The sequence below is a fragment of the Rhinopithecus roxellana genome, chromosome 5 (genome assembly GCF_007565055.1).
Source record: "Rhinopithecus roxellana isolate Shanxi Qingling chromosome 5, ASM756505v1, whole genome shotgun sequence".
NCBI classification, from domain to species: Eukaryota; Metazoa; Chordata; class Mammalia; order Primates; family Cercopithecidae; genus Rhinopithecus; species Rhinopithecus roxellana.
In genome coordinates this window covers 124,487,236-124,508,389 of record NC_044553.1, presented here as the reverse complement: position 1 = coordinate 124,508,389, position 21,154 = coordinate 124,487,236, and the positions used below count along the sequence as shown (strand labels likewise).

Genomic DNA, 21,154 nt, shown 5'->3' with positions numbered 1-21,154 from the left:
TATGCCACTGCACTTAACCTGGGCAAAAGACTGAGACCCTGTCTCAAAAGAGTTTGTTAGTCATTCATGCTACATTTCCAGTGTGGGTAAGGTGCAGGGGGCTCTGCTCACTGTAGTGATCCAGGCTAATGGCGCTGCCACCACCTTTTCTCTGCCAATTACTGTGCCAGTGGGAAAGAGAGCTCTGGAAGACCTCACACCACATTTAAACACTCTGACTTGAAAATGGTACATATAAGTTTTGCTTACATGGCCCCCAGCAACCACGAGGGGACAGGGAAGTACAATCTTACCATGTAAAAGGAAATTGGAGAGCTAGACATATTTTAAAACAGCATTAATGACCATCACATACCTAAAGGAGAGAAAGCATTTGGCTGACTTTAAGATTTTTCCCTGTATAGATATTCAATGCAAAAGAGAATAACATATCTAAAAACCCCTAAGCGGGAAAAAGTTTCCTGAAGAATTCTGCACCCAGGGGGAACAATGATGTAGAACATGATTCCAGATTCTGCTGAGGATAGAGAAAGCTGGAAAGAACATTGCCCCACTGTTACAACAACAAGAAGACATTGGGTTCTGCACATTTCCAGCTTAAGTTGAACCCATCAGACAGCTGAGGTCACAGGGCAGCAAATTCTAAGGAAAAGACAGAGTCTCCAAGGAGAGACATGAACCCTCACCTAGGGTGGATGCAGTCAGCCACCACCAGCTCCAGTGGAAAAGGTAGGCAAGATGCAAGATCACCGAGGTAAGGTAGCAGAGAGATGGTAGCAATGAGGAGGGGTCAAATGCAAATACTAGGAATGAAAAACAGGCACAGAGATGAAGAATGCCTTTGATAGACCGGGTCAGCAGTGGACTGGAAACAGTAGAGGAAAAAATGACCAAGTGGGATTTATCTTGGGAATGCAAGGCTGACTTACCACTCAAAAGTCAATGTTATTCACCATTTGAGTGGACTCAAGAAGACAATGTACAGGAACATCGAAGCAGATGCAGTAAAAGACTGATAAAATTCAATGGCCATTAGTGGTAAAAACAAAAAACAAAAAACCACTCACAGCAAACTAAGATTAGGAGGGCACTTCTACAACCTGATAATAAACATGTACGAAAAACTTAGAGCTAACATTATACTTAATCCCTAAAAGCAGGAACAAGACAAGGACATCTGTCCTCACCACATCTATTTAACACTGTACAGGGCAGTCTAGTCAGTGCAATAAAACAGGGAAAAGAAGTAAGAGGCATCCGGATTGCAATGTGTGCTGGTTTGTTTTAGGTGTCAACTTGACTGGATGAAGGATACTCGAGAACTAGCAAAGCATTATTTCTGGGTGTGTCTGTGAGGGTGTTTCCAGAGGAGATTGGTGTGTGAGTCTGTGGACTGAGTGGGGAAGACCCACCCTCAATGCTGGGGGGCACCATCTGATCGGCGGGGGGCCTGGATAGAACGAAAAGGCAGAGGAAAAGTGAATTATTTTCTTTTTCTCTTCTGGAGCTGAGCCACCCTGTCCTGCCCTTGGATATCAGAACTCCAGGCTCTCTGGCCTTTGGACCCTGGGACTCACACTGGCGCGACCCCTCCCCCCGGGTTCTTGGCCTTGGACTGAGAGTTCCACCATTGGTTTCCCTGGTTCTGAGGCCTTTGGACTTAGACTGAGCCAAACCCCCAGCTTTCCAGGGTCTCCAGCTTGCAGATGGACTGTCACAGGACTTCTTAGTCTCCATGGTTATGTGAGCAATTCTTTCAATAAATTCCCTCTCACCTATCCACATCTGTCCTATTGGCTCTGTTTGTCTGGAGAATGGAAGATGTAAAACTGCCTCTCTTTGCATAGCACATGACTGTCTACATAAGAAAATCCAAAGAATCTGCAAAACAGCTACCAGAACTAAGTGAGTTTAGCAAGACCACAGGATACAAGATTGGTAACAAAAATCAAATTTCTATACGCTAGCAGTGAATAAGAGACCATTAAAAAATACCATTAGGATAGCACCCATAAATGTGGAGTACTTTAAGCATAAGTATTACAAAATATGTTAAGATCTATATACTGAAATTTACACAAGGCTGATGAAGAAAAGATACACTGGAGAAATGAAGTATGACTTAAATAAATGAAGAACTATATCATGAATACGTCCAGTCTCTTCAAAGTGATGTGTGGATTCCATGCAATCTCAATTAAAATCCCAGCAGGATTCTAGTAGAAAATGAATAAGCGGATTCTAAAATTTATATGGAATTACAAAGGAAATGATAGCCAAGACAATTTTGTAAAGCAACAAAGTTGGACGACAGCAATAAACAGATACTCACTTCCAATAGTCCCTGGTCCTCTTGATCTCAGATGAAAGTCATTCCCTGCCAAGGCCATTGCTCCTTGCACAGGTCCTCAGGTAGGGGACAGGGGCAGGCTGTCTCTTCACTTACCACCTAAGCCACTGCTGCCACTTCCAGACCGTTGGCCTCGCACCTTGATCACAACTCCTGCCTCCTTTGAGCCTCCTGCCACCAGTTTTGATAGTTCCTACCTCTAGGTAGGCTTTGTACATAAATTCATTAAGGAGTTTAAAATGGTGTGGTTTTTCTTTTGCTATCAACTCTTACCAGTGTCCCGGGCAATTTGAATACCCATGGGGATGTGCCATGCATTCAGCTAGGCTCCCAGCCTTCCCTGGAACTTCTTGACTTCAGTGGCCTTTACTCCACGCCGTTTTTGCTACCTCATACCAAGGGCTTTTCTCACCAATGTACCAGAACAGTGAATAAGAGTGAGACTGCAATGTCACCAGCTCCCACTAGACCTGAGACTGCATTCTTAGAGACAGTGTTGCTTTTTTACCAGCATTACCTTTCAAGTCGCAGTCACCACTGCAGGGGCTGGAGAGTCATGAAAACTGGGTCCTACGTCCCATGAGTGAAGGCCTTCAAGGGGAATGCCAGGACCTTAGAGGAGCAGACTGAACACCCCGACCAGCCAGCTGAGGACCGGGAGGTAACATGAGGCCCAAATGCATCTTCATACTCAAGAAGATATCTCCAGGTTGAAGAAGAGACTTAGCAGTTGTCAGAATGAGATCGCAGAGTGAGCAATGGCTGCCCGTGTCCCCTTCCAGGAGGGCTGTGAAAGGCCACAGCAGACCTCAGGCACTGACCCAGGCAGGCCCCAGGATGCAGTGAGGTAGAAATGTGGGCGCAGGTAATGTGGGCATCATGAAATACCTGGTCCCGTGATGGGATGGGCTCTGGAGTGCTGCAGTTCTGGTTTCCTCCAACCCTGCTGCATCTGTCACTCTGGTGAGCTGCTGGGACCACTCACCTTGGACCATTCCTCCATGCAAACATGGCAGGTGCTGTGAGCCAGGTGCAGTCCTACCACAGAGAGGAGCTGCATCCTCTCTCTCCGTACATCTTTGTTTGTCTACCAGCTGGTGACCACCCATGGAAGACTAATCACAGGCACTCAAGGTCAACGCTTTCCTCGTCTCCCCACATCCAAGGTGGCTCTCTGCAGTTTCCCATCCCCTGCATACTGCGTTCCCTACACACATGCTAGAACCCCCTCCATACTGCAAACACAATTTTACCACCAACTGAGAGTTCCTTGGACTGTGCCACATATTTTTATACTTATTTATCCTTTTTTTTTTTTTTTTTGAGACAAAGTCTTGTTCTGTCACCAGGCTGGAGTGCAGTGGCTCAATCTCGGCTCACTGCAACCTCTGCCTCCCAAGTTCAAATGATTCTCCTGCCTCAGCCTCCCAAGTAGCTGGGGCTACAGGCGCCCGCCACCACACCTGGCTAATTTTTGTATTTTTAGTAGAGGGGTGGGCTTCACCATGTTGGCCAGACTGGTCTCGAACTCCTGACCTCAAGTGATCCGCCCGCCTCAGCCTCCCAAAGTGCTGGGATTACAGGCGTGAGCCACTGCACCCAGCCTGTGCCACATCTTTTTAAAAAGTTTTGGCACAGTTTTATTCAGGGGAAACAGAAGAATTGGGTTCACTCTTCTTATATATTTTTAAGTAGCCAATTTTGCTTTTCAAAATAAAACACTTGGAAGAAAAAATAAAATAATATAAACAATTTTTCCAAATCACTTTTTTTAAAAGATCAGATGCTACACAAGAGAACAGACTGTACGGGAGATTGTCTGATTTTTTTTTCCTCCAAAAATCTTTTAAAAAGCAAAATAAATCCCTATTTGTTCCCTGATGGTATAACAGCCAAAAATGTCAGAAAAGCCGTAGAATGCCTCCCATCAGCATTTGTAAAGACCTCTTTCAATCATTTGCATCCGACTTTGCACATGTCAGAGGTAGGACAATGAAATGTTAAAAATGCAAAGCGAGATCCAGAAAGCAACACCTTCAAAATCAAAATCTGTAATCCTTTCAAATGTTCTCTGGAAAGATACTCCCTCTTGCACTGAACCTACCCCAGGAAGTTAAGAGCTGAAAGGAATCTATATGTTAACAAGGCTTCCTAAACTGTCTGTAAGGCATGGGATGAAATGCATGCACAAGCAGCGCCCAGCGGGGTCACCTTCAAGGTCAGCCTCACAGCGTTGCAGTTCTCCTGCAGCGGGTTCAGCTTCAGCGTCTCCCCGAGGTTGCTGCAGCCGGACGACTGGTGCTGCAGCTCACAGCAGACACACACCTCCACACTGTCAAACTTAATCTAGACAGAGGAACACAGACAGACCTCACCGTTAACAGGCATTCAGCCCCCGAGGGTACGCGTGAGTGACACAATTCAGAACACAGGAAAATGGCTCAGTTCAAAAGAGCCTGTTTTGGTGCGTTTAAGTAGTAAAGCAAAAACAATTTCTATTGACCCAGGCCATTAGGAGGACTTCAAATTCCTATTTAAAAAAAGCTATGTATAAAAAAGCGAAAGTACATTTGAAGAAACTTAAGCTATACATTAGAGAAAATGGCAGGTGGATTGCAAAATGAGATAAAGGTCAATAAACTGAAAATCACTCACGCTGATGTATGCACTGAGATGTGTTATCCTAGCTCTGTGCCTTGGCTCATTCTCCTTCCATAGTCAGAAATTTCCTGCCTCACTTCATGGCCTATCAAACTCCTGCTCATCCATCAAGACCCAACTCCAGTGCCACCCTCGAGGCCTTGTCTGGTTTTCCTGCCTCACTGCTACTGAAGACTGACTTTATCCAGCTACAGGTGCATCTTATCACCATAGTATTGACAACGGCAGTAAGTTGTAGGCGTTCAATAAATGTTGAATGAATAAAAATGGCTTGGAAAAAGGAAAACCATGGAAAGAAAAAACAATGCATTTCAAGTATTTTACAAAGCAGTGTTAGATGAAAACAGAGTATGAGAGTCTCAGTGAGAAGGAAGGGAACAGAGTTACCAGTGCCTAGGAGAAAAGCAGCTTAAAAAAGTCAAGTCCTAGCCAGGTGTGGTGGTATACCACCTGCATTCACAGCAACTCAGCAGGCCAGGGCAGGAGGATCGCTTGAGCCCAGGAGTTTGAGACCAGCCTGGCTAGGCAACATATTGAGACCCTGTCTCAAAAATACATAGATAAAAAATAATAAAGTCCTAGATGTAAAACTACTAAAAAAGAAGATCAGGCCAGGTGCGGTGGCTCACACCTGTAATCCCAGCAGTTTGGGAGGCTGAGGCAGCCAGATCACGAGGTCAGGAGTTCAAGACCAGTCTGATCAACACAGTGAAACACCGTCTCTACTAAAAATACAAAAACTAGTCAGGCATGGTGGTGGGCACCTGTAATCCCAGCTACTCAGGAGGCTGAGGCAGGAGAATTGCTTGAACCCAGGAGGTGAAAGTTGCAGTAAGCTGAGATCGTGCCATTGCACTCCAGCCTGGGTGACAGAGCGAGACTACATCTCAAACAAAAAAAAAATCAGTAAAATCTATGCAATTTTATTCAAAATAACACTGAACATGAAACAAGTTATTTTCCTTAGACTAAGAAGTGCCCTACTTTCCAACAGATAATATGTTTACAGCAGCCAACTCAAAGTACAAATACTTTTCAGACAAATATTGGCCATTTATAACTGTAACAAATAATTTTTCATTGCATGAAGTATTACTGAGGCTGAGGCAATACTTATAAAACCTCCAGGTATCAATGTGTCTGCCTCTCCTAAATACTGGAGGAGGGGTAATGCAGCATCCTCAGAGCCAAGAAATGTGCTGATATTCACCGGAGGAGGTCAGCTTTCACTTTCTCCGGTTAGCTTAAGACTTAGCCCCTGCCACCCCCTGCCACCCCCTGCCCCATGTCAGGTGGGCTTTGCGACTGGCTTTCAGCAGTAGAATATGGGTAGAAGTGATAGCTTGCAGGTTCTGAACTTAAGACCTCAACAGGCTTCGTGTTTCTGCACCCTCTCCCTGGAACTTCCAATATACAGCAGGAAAAGAACAGGTTCCAGGGAGCTGCCAGCTCTCCAGCCCCAGGAGCAGACCCATGGAGCAAGCCCACAGAACTGTTCTGCCTATGGTACATGCACACACAGCATTACTAGGTAAGATCAAACCACGTCTTAAATAACTCAAACAAATGATACTCCCACCAATAGGGTGTGAATTCAGGCTAATCCACATGCTCACCAATGCTTGCTAATGTTGGACTTAAGACATTTCTGTCCATGCAGTAGCTAATATAATAGCTAATAATATAGCTAATAATAATAGTAGCTAATATAATAGCTAATAACATAATGCAGTAGCTAATCTAATTTGGGGGTGAGTGGGTTTGTTTTCACCTTTGCTCATTTTCTTAACCATTCACATTGCGAAACCTAACACACATACAAAAAAAGTGCACAAAGCAAACAGATTCAGTTCAATGATTTATCATTAACCAAGCACCCATGGGCCCATGACCATGTTCCTAGAAGGCCTTCCATGCCTCATTCCCTATCATTCCTCCCCCTCGCTGCTCACCACATTCCTTGCTTTTTAAATAATCACTTCTAGGCTTCCACCTTGATACATTTACCACTATAGTTTAGTTTCACCTGGTTTTCTAACTTGATATAAACAGAATCATACAATATTTTTAGTATTTGGCTTCTTTCATTCAAAATTATAAGATTCATCTACCTTACTGCATATAAATATAGTTGATCGTGTTCACTGTTGTATATTACATTGCGTGAATATGCTGCCATTTATATATCTATTCTCTTGCCAATGGACATTTGGATTGTTGCTAATTTTTTTTGCAGTAAGATTAATGCTGCTTTGATATTCTGTACGGTCTGCTGGCACATACATCTGCATATTTCTTTTGGGTACAAAATACCTACTAATCAGAGCTGCTGGGTCCCTGGGAATTTGCAGCTTTAGCAGAGAATACAAAGTCACTTTCCAAAGTGGCTGTTTCCATTTACGCACTCACCAGCACCGTTCGAGGGTTCCCATGACTCCACATCCTGGCTTGGGCTTGTTTTAGTCTTTTTAATTTTAGCCAAGAAAGTACCGGAAGAGGTACTTCCTCCCTGAAATGAGGGAGTAAGCCAAGGAAAAAAGAGAAGATGGGATCTAACACAGAAAAGAGAAAGAGGAAGTTCTAAGAAAATGGGAAAAGGATGTCCTCGCATGGTAAATACATAGACTGCCTATAGGCTGACTTGTCCAGACTGAAGCAGGAAACAGAGGCTCAATGGAAACGTCTCTAAGAAAATGAAGCTGACAGAAAGCTTGATGGGTAGGATTGTATTCAGAGGAGATTTTCAGTTCTCCTGGGAAGTTTGAGAGTAAATTAGAACAGAGACACTACACAAATAATAAAATAAAACAATTTTAACTCAGCATAAAAGGCAAATCATATATAGTCCATGGTTTTGTTACGTATGTGCCTTGTAAATATTTTCTCATGGTCTACAGTTAATCTTTTTATCCTCTCAAAAGGATCATTCATAGAGTAAAATTTTAAATTTTGATGAAGTCCAATTCATGTATTTTTGCTCCTACACTTTTGGTGTTGATCTAAGAACTCTGCCTAGCCCTAGATCTTTCTCCTATGTTTTTTCTAAATGTTTTATAATTTTAATTTTACATTTGATTGCATGACCCATTTTCAGTCACTTTTAGTGTAAGATATGAGACTTGGGATGAGGTTGATTATTTTTGCCTATAGATGTCCAATTGTTCCAACATTTGTTGAAAAAGCTAGCTTTTCTTCGCTGAATTCCTTTTGACTTTTGCCAAAAATTAGTCGGGCATGTTTGTGTATCTATATCTGGATTCTCTCTTTATTCCATTGATCTATCTTTCCACCAATCACCAAGTCCTGATTATTGTGGCTTTAATTTTTTTTTTTTTTTTTTTTTTGAGACGGAGTCTCGCTCTGTCGCCCAGGCTGGAGTGCAGTGGCCGGATCTCAGCTCACTGCAAGCTCTGCCTCCCGGGTTCACGCCATTCTCCTGCCTCAGCCTCCCGAGTAGCTGGGACTACAGGCACCCGCCAGGTCGCCCGGCTAGTTTTTTGTATTTTTTTAGTAGAGACGGGGTTTCACCATGTTAGCCAGGATGGTCTTGATCTCCTGACCTCGTGATCCGCCCGTCTCGGCCTCCCAAAGTGCTGGGATTACAGGCTTGAGCCACCGCGCCCGGCCTATTGTGGCTTTAAGTCTGGAAATCAAAAAATTGATTCCTCCCATTTAATTCTTATTTTTCAAAATTATTTCTCTTTCCATATACGTTGTTTTTTTGGTTTTTTTTTTTTTTTTTTTGAGACAGGTCTTGCTCTGTCACCCAGGCTGGAGCGCAGTGGCATGATCTTGGCTCACTGCAACTTCCGCTTCCCAGGTTCAAGTGATTCTCATGGCTCATCCTCCCAGATAGCTGGGATTACAGGCGCACGCCACCATGCCTGGCTAATTTTTGTATTTTTAGTAGAGACAAGGTTTTGACATGTTGGCCAGGCTGGTCTTAAATTCCTGGCCTCAAGTGATCCTCCCACCTCAGCCTTTCAGCCTTCCAAAGTGCTGGGTGTACAGTCATGAGCCATCACACCTGGTCTCCATACACATTTTAGAATAAGACTGTCATTGTCTACAAAAAACATGTTGCTGGGATTTTGATAGGAATTGAATCAAACCCACATTTTTTTCTTCTTTTTTTTTGAGATGAAATTTTCGCTCTCGTTGTCCAGGCTGGAGTGTAATTGCGTGATCTCAGCTCACTGAAACTTCTGCCTTCCGGGTTCAAGCAATTCTCCTGCCTCAGCCTCCTGAGTAGCTGGGATTACAGGTGCCCCCCCACCACGCCCAGCTAATGTTTTTTTTTTTTTTATTTTTAGTAGAGATGGGGTTTCACCATGCTGGCCAAGCTGGTCTTGAACTCCTCACCTCAGGTGATCTGCCCACCTTGGCTTCCCGAAGTGCTGGGATTACAGGCGTGAGGCACTGCGCCCGGCCCAAACCCACATATTAACTGGGGGAAAATTGACATATTTACTACATTGAATTTTCCAATTTATTTATTTATTTCATCATTGTTAAGTAGTTTTCAGTGTACGTTTTGTTAGATTTACACTTATGTATCTTTTTAAGCAATTTTTAATTTCAGTGTCCATATGCTCGCTGTTAATATGCAGTATTACTGTTACTATATAGCTCACTATTAATACACAAGAAATACAACTGAATTTTGTATGTTTATCTTGTATCCTACAACCTTGCTGAACTCACTTATTAATTCTAAGAGGCTTGTTTTTTTCCATTTATTTTTTAAAGATTCTTTGAGTTTTCTACATAGATACTCATGTCATCCACAAACAGGGTTAGTTATATTTCTTCCTTTCTAATCTGTATGCCTTTTATTTTATTTTCTTGCCATACTGCATTGGCTTGAAATTACATCATTATGTTCTATGTTGAAAAAAATGGTATGAATGAGCATGCTTGCCTTGTTCCCGAGCTTAGGGGAAAAGCATTCAGTCTCCATTAAGTGTGTTGGCTGTAGGTCTTTTGTAGATGCTCTTTTTCACGTTGGAAAGTTCTCTATGCCTATTTTTCTAAGTTTCCTTTTTAGTTATGAAAAGGTGTGTGATTTTGCCAAATGCTTTTTCTGCATCAATTGATATAACCATGTGGTTTCTCTTCTTTAGCCTGTTGATATGATAGAATACATTGACTGATTTTTGAATATCGAACCAGCCTTGAATCCCTGGAATAAATCCCTCTTGGCAATGATGTATAATTCCTTTCAGACATGTTGAATTTTATTCGGTATTATTTTGTTAAGGATTTTTGTATTTCCATTACATTAATAATGGATATTGGTCTGTAGTTTTATTTTTCTATACTGTCTTTGTCTGGTTTTTGGTAGCATGGCAATATTACCTTCACAAAAATCAATCTGGAAGTGTTCCTTCTTTTTTCTCAGAGAAATTGTTTAGAAATGGTATTAATTCTATAAATGCTTAACAGAATTCTCCAGTGAAACCATCTGGACCTGGAGATTTTGTTTTTGGAAGTTTTAGAATTATAAATTCAATTTCCTTAATAATTATAGGGCTATTCAAATTCTCTATTTTATATTGTATGAATTATGTTAGTTTGTGTTTTCCAAGAAATTGATCTATTTCATCTAAGTTGTGAAGTTCATTTGCGTAAAGCCGTTCCTATTATTCCCTTATCATCCTTTTGATGTCTGCTGGGTCTGTAGTTCTATACCGGTTTCTTCCCAGATATTAGGAATTCGTGTTTTCTAACTTTTTTTCTTGCTAGAGTTTTGTCAATGTTGTTGATGCTGTCAAAGTATCAGCTCCTTTTTCATTGTTTTTTCTCCATTGGTTTTCTGTTGTCTATTTCATTGATTTCTGCTCTTTCATTTATGATTTCCTGCCACCTACTTGCTTTGGGTTGATTATGCTGCTGTTTATCTAGTTTCTGTTTTAATTTTATTTTTAATTGAGAAATAATTCTATACTACATATTTATGGGGTACAATGTGATGTCTTAGTAACGTTTACATTGCAGAATGATTGAATCAAGCTAATTCACAAATCACCTCACATTTTTAAAACAATTTTTATTTTACTTTAAGTTCTGGGATACAGGTACAGAATGTGCAGGTTTGTTACACAGGTATATATGTGCCATAGTGGTCTGCTGCACCCGTCAACCCATCATCTAGGTTTTAAGTCCCACATGCATTAGGTATTTATCCTAATGTTCTCCCTCCCCTTGCCCCCACCCCCTGACAGGCCCCGGTGTGTGATGTTCCTCTCCCTGTGTTCATGTGTTCTCACTGTTCTACTCCTACTTATGAGTGAGAACATGCAGTGTTTGGTTTTCTGTTCCTGTGTTAGTCTGCCGAGAATGATGGCTTCCAGCTTCATCCATGTCCCTGCAAAAGGCATGAACTCATTCTCTTTTATGGCTGCATAGTATTCCATGGTGTATATGTGCTACATTTTCTTTATCCAGTCTATCATTGATGGGCACTTGGGTTGGTTCCAAGTCTTTGCTATTGTAAATAGTGCTGCAATAAACATATATGTGCATGTGTCTTTGTGGTAGAATGATTTACAACCCTTTGGGTATATGCCCAGTAATGGGATTGCTGGGTCAAATGGTATTTCTGGTCCTAGATCCTTGAGGAATCATCACACTGTCTTCCACAATGGTTGAACTAATTTACACTCCCATCAACAGTGTAAAACCATTCCCAGGGCCGGGCGCGGTAGCTCACACCTATAATCCCAGTACTTTGGGAGGCTGAGGCAGGCGGATCACGAGGACAGGAGATTGAGACCATCCTGGCTAACATGGTGAAACCCTGTCTCTACTAAAATACAAAAAAATTAGCCGGGCGACGTGGCAGGCGCCTGTAGTCCTAGCTACTTGGGAGGCTGAGGCAGGAGGATGGCGTGAACCCAGGAGGCGGAGCCTGCAGTGAGCCGAGATCACGCCACCGCACTCCAGCCTGGGTGACAGAGCAAGACTCCATCTCAATATAACAACAACAACAGCAACAACAAAAACCATTCCTATTTCTCCACAGCCTCACCAGCATCTGTTGTTTCCTGCCTTTTTCATAATTGCCATTCTAACTAGTGTGAGATGGTATCTCATTGTGGTTTTGATTTGCATTTGTCTAATGACCAGTGATGATGAGCTTTTTTTTCATATGCTTTTTGGCCGACATATTTATCTTTTTTGTGGTGAAAACATTTAAAATCTACTCTTAAGCAATTTTGAAATATACGATGCATTATTTATTTATTATCATCACCATCCTGTGAAACAGATCACTAAAACTTACTCCAATCTAACTGAAATTTTGTACCCTTTGATCTGTATCTTCTTTGGCTGCAACTGTTTTCCTTTGCTGTGATCAACTGGACAGGAGTCCAGCTCTCCTGAAACAGTTCACTCTCCCGCATCTCAAAAACATGCAAGGAATTATTTCAGAGGATCACATCTCTAGGGTAGGCAGTAAGATTGAAGTAGCTATCATAAACAGCAAGACATTTTCCTCAGTCTGAAGGATCATCCAGGGAAAGGGAGGGAGGATCAGCTTGGCTGGAAAGCACGATTTATCAAATAAAATAACCCTTCAATGACCCCAGGGAATAGACATCCAAATAAATCTTTTCCATCAGTTATTTCACTGAGTTTGTGATTAATTCTTAGAAAAATTCTGAAAACCTCCTGATGAGTTCTCTGACCTCGACATCTGGGTGTGCAAGAGGCTGACAGATTTATTTCAGGAGTACCCCTCAGTGTTCGGGTCATTGGGAACGACACCGCAGAGCTTTGCAAATGAGGCCACAGAAATTTTTCACAAATCTCTTTGAGGCACTTACCAGCTAGCCTGCCCCCTTTATTTACGGTCTATCAGCCTGTCTGGGAGCAGAAAGGGCTTATGCAACAGAAAGAGGGGGATGCCCCCATGATTCTCTTACAGAAGTACAAATGGGATGGGTATGTGACCTTCAGATATTCTCAAAGGTAAGGCAGTGTGGGAAGGCTGAGCCTGCAGGCAGAGCAGGGCAGAGGGCTGGGAAGGGGCTGGCATGCATCAAGCCCAAGAACTCACAGTGGGCACAGCAAGGCCAGTATCCTTGGATGTGAGGAGTCTGCTTTGAGGAGGAAAGAGGCGCAGCACGAGCGACAGAGTCAGACTACTCACAGTCCTAACTGCCGTGGAGTGACCCAGGACAAGCCATGTGACCTCTCTGGGCTTCAGGTTCCCGGGCCCCAGTGAGAATCAAATGAGATCAGAAAGGTAAAAATGCAAAGTGCCAACGTTATTTGCTGGTGTTATTGGTGTTATTATTTTCATTAAAGAATAGATTTGTATAAACTAGACCCTAATTTTTTTTCCCCAAAGGTTCAAACAAAGCTACAAAAACTAGACCATAATTTTTAAATTGTGGTAAAATACACACAACATAAAATTTACCATCTTCACCATTTGTCGGCATACAGTTCAGTGGCATGAAACACATTCACCTCGTTGCGCTACCATCATCCCATCTCCACCATCCACCTCCACAACATTTTCATCCTTCCGAACTGAAACTCTGTCCCCACTAAACAAACCCCCGTTCTCTCTCCCACTGGCCCCCAACAATCCCCACTCTACTTTCTCCCTCTGTGGATTCCGTACTCCAGGTACCTCCTGCAAGTGGAATCAGGCAGTATTCGTCCTTTTGTGGCTGGCGCATTTCACTCAGCATGTCTATTTAAAGTTCATCCATTGTAGCACACGTCGAGGATTTCCTTCCTTTTTAGGGCTGAAGAATGTTCTATCAGATGCATCTACCGTATTTTCTTGATCCACTCATCTGTAGATGGACACCTGGGTTGTTTTCAGCTCTTGGCTGCTGTGAATAATGCTGCCATGAACATGGGTGTGCAAAGTATCTATCTGAGTCCCGGCTTTCAATTCTTTGGGTAAATTCCCAGAAGTGGAATTGCTGGATCATGTGGCAATTCTGTTTAATGTTTTAAGAAAATGTCATAATGTTGTCCACAGAAGTCGTACCGTTTTATGTTCCACCAAGCGTGTACAAGGCTTCCAGCTTCTCTACATCCTCACCAACACTTATTTTCTGGGTTTTCAAAAAATCATAGTCATTGCAGTGGGTGTCAGGTGGTATCTCATTGTGGTTTCCATTTGCATTTCCCTAACCATTAGTGATGTTGTGTACCTTTCCATGTGCTCACTGTCACTTGTATATTTTCTTTGGAGAAATATCTATTCAAGTCCTTTGCCTGTTTTTAAACTGGGTTGTCTGTGTTCTTGTTGAGTGGCAGGAGTTATTTATACATTCTGGATATTAACCCCTTATCAAATATATGATTGGTAAGTATTTTCACCCATGGAGCCTCTTATCTCTGCTGACTGTGTTCTGTGATAAACAGAAGTCAACTCAACTTTTTGAAGACTTGTAGGTTTCCATCACTTTGACAAAAACTCTCAGTAACCTGATGATTCCTCCCTAATCCAGTAATTTTTGCTTCCTTTATCTCAAGAATGAGCCACCTTAAGTCCTGCTGCAGAGGTAAGCATCTCACTTGCCTCACTCTGTCCTCGTCCTGCTTTCTGAGCAATGCCACTGTCCTGCAGCATCCCTGCTGGTGGTGAGAGAGGGTCCCCACAACACCAGCCCCAATGACACAGGACGACATAACTGCCTTACTCTGGACTACTACAACAAATACCACAGACGGGGTGGCTTATAGACAGTAGACATTTATTTCTCAGAGTTCCGGAGGCTGGGAAGTCCAGGATTAAAACACCAGGAGATTTGGTGTATGGTGACGTCCTGGTTCACAGATGGGTCACTGTGTCCTCACCTGGCAGAAGAGGCGAGGGAGTTTTCTGGAACTTCTATTATAAAGGCGCTAACCCACTCGTGCGGGCTCCACCCGCATGACATAATTACCTCCGAAGGACCCCACCTCCTCATACCATCACTTTGGAGGTTAGAATTTCAACATAGCAATTCATGGGGGACACAAATATTCAGACCACAGCAAAAGCCCTTATGCTGGTGATGCTCAAGGCACTTAAAGGCACTGGTAAGACCCCAAAATCTCTAGTAATCACAGTGCAACATGGGTGGACCCTGATGACATTATGCTAAGTGAAAGAGGCCAGATACCAAAGATTGTACCCCACATGATTCCATTCAACGTCCGGAACAGGAAAACCCACAGGGACAGAAAGCAGCTTAGTAGTTGTCTCGGACTCAGTCGGGGACAGGGGCCAATCCAGGGGTGGGACATAAAGGGTATGGGATGTCTTTCTGAGGTGATGAAAATGCTCTAAAATTGACTGTGGTGATGCACATTCAGTAAATATACTAAAAACCACTGAATTTTAAACCTTAAGTGGGTGTAATTATATCACAGTAAATGTGAATTATATCATAATAAAGGTGTTTCAGAAAAAGAAATTACCATATGTGATTACTAACTTAATTTAGTTTGGATGGTTTTAATCCCTTCCGTGTTCTGCCTAAACATTTTATATTCACACGTGTGTCACCAACATAAGAAGTTTGAGATCAATTAAAACTACCTTCACCGCCAGTCTCCCCAGTGTAACCTCAGGGTCAGCATACAGGTGCTCCCTGGGTTGGATGACAGGGAACGCTTTCCCTCGTGGGGTTCAAATCCATTCGCCCAGCAGCTCCTGCAGCACTGTCCTCATCCGGCCCCTCCAGCTCTTCCTTACTCCAGAGCACCAGGGACTGGGCACCTATTTGTTCCTGGAGAGGTGCTGAATCCGGTCCCCACCAGGCCTGGGGACAAAGCTGGCCCATCACTGGGGGATTTCCCCTGTACTACACAATGGGCGTGGAAGCACGTGGACCGGCGTTGTGTCCAGAGTTGGTTCCTGCTGGTGGGTTCGTGGTCACGTTGACTTAAAGAATGAAGCCGCAGATCTTCCCGGTGAGTGTTACAACTCTTAAAGATGGCACGGACCCAAATAGTGAGTAGCAGCAAGTTTTATTGCCAAGTGTAAAACCGCAAAGCTTTCACAGGGAGCGAGAACAGTTGCCGCTGGTGGCTGGGGGGTGGCCAGCTTTTATTCCCTTATTTGTCCCCGCCCATGTTCCCTTTCTGTCCTATCAGAATGCCCTTTTCTCAATCCTCCTCGCGATTGGCTACTTTGAGAATCCTGTTGATTGGTGCATTTCACAGAGCGCTGATTTGGTGCGTTTTAAAGAGCTCTGATTGGTGCATTTTACAAAGCTAGCTACAGGGTGCTGATTGGTGTGTTTTACAATCCTCTGGTAAGACAGACAAGTTCTCCAAGTCCCCACTTGACCCAGGAAGTCCAGCTGACTTCACCTCTCCCTTCCTTACTCCAGAGCACCAGGGACTGGGCACCTGTTTGTTCCTGGAGAGGTGCTGAATCCAGTCCATGCCAGGCCTGGGGACAAAGCCAGCCCACCAGTTGGGGGGGTTCCCTTTTCTGCACAGTGGGTGTGGAAGCATGTGGACTGGCGTGTCACTGAGGGATCTCCCCCAGCCTCCCCACTAGGTTGGGAATGCAGTCCTCAGTGGGGGTCACCCCACCTTCCCTGCCAAGGTAGGGACACAAACCCCCACACTGGCCCCTTCTAGTCTGGCTCTCCCCTGGGGGCCTACAAATGCCAGGATTTCTGAGAATTGAGACTCCCTTTTGTGTCCCCTACAGCAGGGATGGCAAACACAGAACACACATCCCACCATTTCCCACTTTGGCTTTCACCCTCTCCTCCCCCTACCCCGAGTCCAGATAACAGCATCAGAATCCTACTCAACACACTGTTCTGGGCACTTAATGCCAGGCAGAGGAAGCTGGCACACAACGTGAAACCTACTTGCCAACCCTGCCCTACCTATAAGTAGACAGGGCCAAAAATAAGGGAAAATAAAATGCTTCCGACTAAATACATAAAGACATTGTAAAATGTTGACGCTTACTAAGAGGGAATTAGCTGACTCCTTAAACATGTGTCATCTGCTTTGAAATGATCTAGAAATGCTGGCGAAAAGGGCGGCCTCAGAGTGCTCTCAAGCCTCTGTCCAGTGTCAGGGGAAGCAATTCTCTGTGCTTCTGCAGGAAGTGACAGCTGAGGTTTGAGGGAGGCGCCAGCACACCACAGATGTTAGATTCCTCAGTAAACAGAACTCACATACACCCCTGGTGGGAGTGAAAATTAATAGGGACAACTTCGGAAACCAGTTTGGCAGTATCTACCAAAGCTAAACATACCTATACCTACATACCTATAGGTATACCCCTATAACCCAAAGACTTCACCCTGGTGTAACCAACAGATGGATGTTCATCCGAAGCAATGCACGAGAATAGCGACGCCTGTGCATCCACAATAGCCTCACACTGGGAGGAGAGTGGGGAAAACACACTGCGATGTACTCACACGATGGAAAACAGGAAACCAGAGCGACTTGCAATAAGATGAGTGAATCTAACTGACATGTTGAATGAAAAAAGCTAGAAACAAAAGGGTCAATTACATATGATTCTACTTATAAAGCTGAAAGCTAGTAAGAATTCTTCCGTGACATTAGAAGTTAGGATAGCAGGTGCCCATGAAGAATGTGCTGTGAGTGACTGGGAGAAGGAAGGGCGAGGCTCCCGGGAAGCTGGAGATGTTTTACTTCTGATCTAAGTGTCTGTTCCATGGGTTTGTTCACCTGCCAAGAGTCATTGGGTTCAATACTTAAAATGTGTGCTTTCTTCTCTGGCTATGTCTGAGCTAACACAGAGGATTAATTTTTTAAAAATACACAAACCTGTCTGGTCATGGTGGCTCACGCCTGCAATCTCAGCACTTTGGGAGGCCAAGGTGGGCAGATTGCCTGAGGTCAGGAGTTGGAGACCAGCCTGGCTAACAGAGTGAAACCCCATCTCTACTAAAAATACAAAAATCAGCCGGGCGTGGTGGTGGGCACCTGTAATCCCAGCTACTTGGGAGGCTGAGGCAGGGAAATCACTTCAACATGGGAGTCAGAGGTTGCTGTGGGCTGAGATCACCCCACTGCACTCCAGCCTGGGCAAAAGAGAGAGACTCCGTCTCAAAACAAAAACAAAAACAAATTAAAAAAACACAAATAGTCTAGGGGAGAGTCTGTTGCTTATGACTGAGTGGACCTCAAGGCCTGCCTCAGTTTCCCACAGAGAGAGAAGGACCACGGTCATGAGGAGACCTTTCAGGGATGGTGGAAGCAAAAAAGAAAGTTGTGTTTTGATTCTGGTTCCTCTGCCTGGAATGTGCGGGTCTCTCACAGGGAAAAGGTGGGTTTCTTCCAAGACTCAGCCTGAGCATCTTCCTCTGCTCTCAGCGACTGAGTTTCCCTCTCCCCATGAGCCTCTCTGTGCCCTGGTACCCCTGCAGGGTCACTCTACTCAGCTGTCACCCCATTCAGAGCACAAACTACTCCCTGGCATGTGGTGGCTGCTCACAACTGACTCTGAAATGAGAGGATGGATGTAAAAATTAAAAAGTGGGAGGCAAAAGTGTCACCTGGGTTAATTCAACTGGATTTTAAAGGTTTCAAGAAGGTTTTGTAGAATGCTTTTTACTTTCTACATTTTAAGATGTGTTGACATCTGGGGGTCTACTAATCCAGGAGAGACTGCCCCTCCCAGGGCTAGCTAATTGCTTCAGATAGTAAGCAACTCTCTTGCAAGCCCACTCTTCCTACGCAGACCAACCAATCCACAGCTCACACCTCCAACCACGCCCTTCATTTAACTCTCACAACTAAGCCACTATTTCCCCTGCCCTAAATCATCCCAGGGCCAGGTAAGGTACTAGACAACTGGGGGCTACTCCTACAGCCAACAGGTCAAACCAGCCAATTCTAACCTGGCTCAAACATGCCTGCACATTATTCCCCACAAAAAACACAATAAAGGATCTGGCCCATGCTGTCCCGTAGGTCAGGGGTCCCCAAGCCCTGGGCCACAGACCAGTCCCGGTCCTTGACCCGTTCGGAACTGGGTCTCACAGCAGGCAAGCGGTGGGTGAGCATTACTGCCTGAGTTCCGCCTCCTATCAGATCAGCAGCGGCATCATATTCTCATAGGAGTGCGATTCCTGTTGTGAACTGTGCATGCAAGGGATCTAGGTGGCACGCTCCTTATGAGAATCTAATGCCTGATGATCTGAGGTGGATCCGTTTCATCTGAAACCATCCCTGACCTGCAACCTCCCCCAGTTCATGGAAAAATTGTCTTCCACAACACTGGTCCCTGGTGCTAATATGGTTGGGGACTGCTGCCCTAGATCCCTCCGAGCTTCTCTGTGTGGTCTTGCCTGGGTAGCACAGCCCTTCCTCTTGGAAACTGTGAGTAATAAACTCTTCTTTCAAAGAAGTGGTCTCTGGCCTGGCACCCCACCATAATGGACCACAACAAATCCCAGGTACCTTTTAAAATAGGCTTGCAACTTAAAGATGATACATCCTTCTCTAACCATCTCTTATCCCAATTCATCTCTTTGCTACGTATATTTTCAATAGACACCTGTGCTTTAAATGCATTCAGATGTCCCAGAATGCAATCCATGGGTATGAACTGTGCACATACCACATGTTACTCTTAACACTTAGGATCAGATGATTAATAGAAGGGGATTTTCTGTAAAATATGCAGTTATTTAGGTTACTACATACTAATGGCAAGAGTAAAAATTCAAATTATTTCTTCAGTCTTTTACTAGGAAGATTTCTGCATTTTGTTTTTGCTACTGCTATAAATGAGGGAGGCCTCATTTGTCCTACAGTAAAATGATGAAAATCTGCCCATCATCCCCTCTACAGTGAAGCCAGTGGAGAGTCACGGTTTCTGCGACCATCGTGCTGTGCGACAGAGTGCACCCAACCACCTCTCAGACACACTCACTGTGTGCCTTGCACTGGAAACACCAGCCAAGGTGGGTGAGGGACAGGCAGATGGCTTGGGAAGCTCATGTGATGGAAAGTCCACTCCTGGGGCCCCACTCAGGCTCTTCCAGCATGGTGCTAGCTGCCACGCCGAGCCCCTCGCTGGTTTGCAGTTGAGGGCCTGGACAGCCCAGGAGCCCAGGTGCAGGGTTCAGACAGCTCACAGCCTCAGCCCTGAGGTTGCTCCACAATCCCCTCCCAGCATGGCTCAGTACCTGCTCCAGTGACTTCAGATCTATGTCTCACTTCACTTCGGAATTCTTTAGGACAAATTGTTCTCAGAATATGGGAAATTACTTTCTCTTGTCTGACTGCCCTGGCTAGGACTTCAGTAGTATGTTGAAGCAGAGTGGTCAGAGTGGGCATCCTTGTCTTGTTCCCGTTCTCAGAGGGGATGCTTTCAACTTTTCCCCATTTGGTATTATGTTGGCTGTGGGGTTGTCATAGATGGCTTTTATTACAGTGAGGTATGTCGTTTGCATACCGATTTTGCTGAGAGTTTTAATAATAAAGGGATGCTGGATTTTGTTGAATGCTTTTTCTGCATCTATTGACATGATCATGTGATTTTTGTTTTTAATTCTGTTTATGTGTTGTGTCACATTTATTGACTTGCATATGTTAAACCATTTCTGCATCCCTGGTATGAAACCCACTTGATCATGGTGGATTATCTTTATGATATGTTGTTGGATTCAGTTAGCTAGTATTTTGTTAAGGATTTAGCATCTATGTTCATCAAGAATATCAGTCTGTAGTTTTCTTTTTCGATTATGTCCTTTCCTGGTTTTGGTATTAGGGTGATGTTGGCTTCATAGAATGAATTAGGGAGGGTTCCTCCTTTCTCTATCTTGTGGAACAGTTTCAAAAGGATTGGTACCAATTCCTTTTTGAATATCTGGTAGAATTTTGCTGTGAATCCATCTGGTCCTGGACTTTTTTTTTTTTGTTGGTAATTTTTTTAAAGTGTCATTTCAATCTTGCTGCTGGTTATTGGTCTGTTCAGGGTATCTAATTCTTCCTGACTTACGCTAGGGCGGTTGTATTTTTCCAGGAATTTATCCATCTCTTCTAGGTTTTCTAGTTTATGTGTGCAAAGTTGTTCACAGTAGCCTTGAATGATCTTTTGTATTTCAGTGGTGTCAGTTGTAATACCTCCCGTTTCATTTCTTAATGAGCTTATTTGGGTTTTCTCTCTTTTCC

At 43.9% G+C, this 21,154-nt stretch overlaps 1 protein-coding gene across 1 annotated transcript in view; it reads right to left on the bottom strand.

Annotated features, from left to right (window-relative positions):
- Positions 1–21,154, bottom strand: part of FAM189A1 (family with sequence similarity 189 member A1) — a 455,305-nt gene that overhangs the window by 76,821 nt on the left and 357,330 nt on the right. Inside the window, exon 4 of the mRNA XM_030931413.1 lies at positions 4,562–4,696. Coding sequence (XP_030787273.1) covers positions 4,562–4,696 — 135 coding nt within the window. The remainder of the gene's footprint in view (positions 1–4,561; positions 4,697–21,154) is intronic.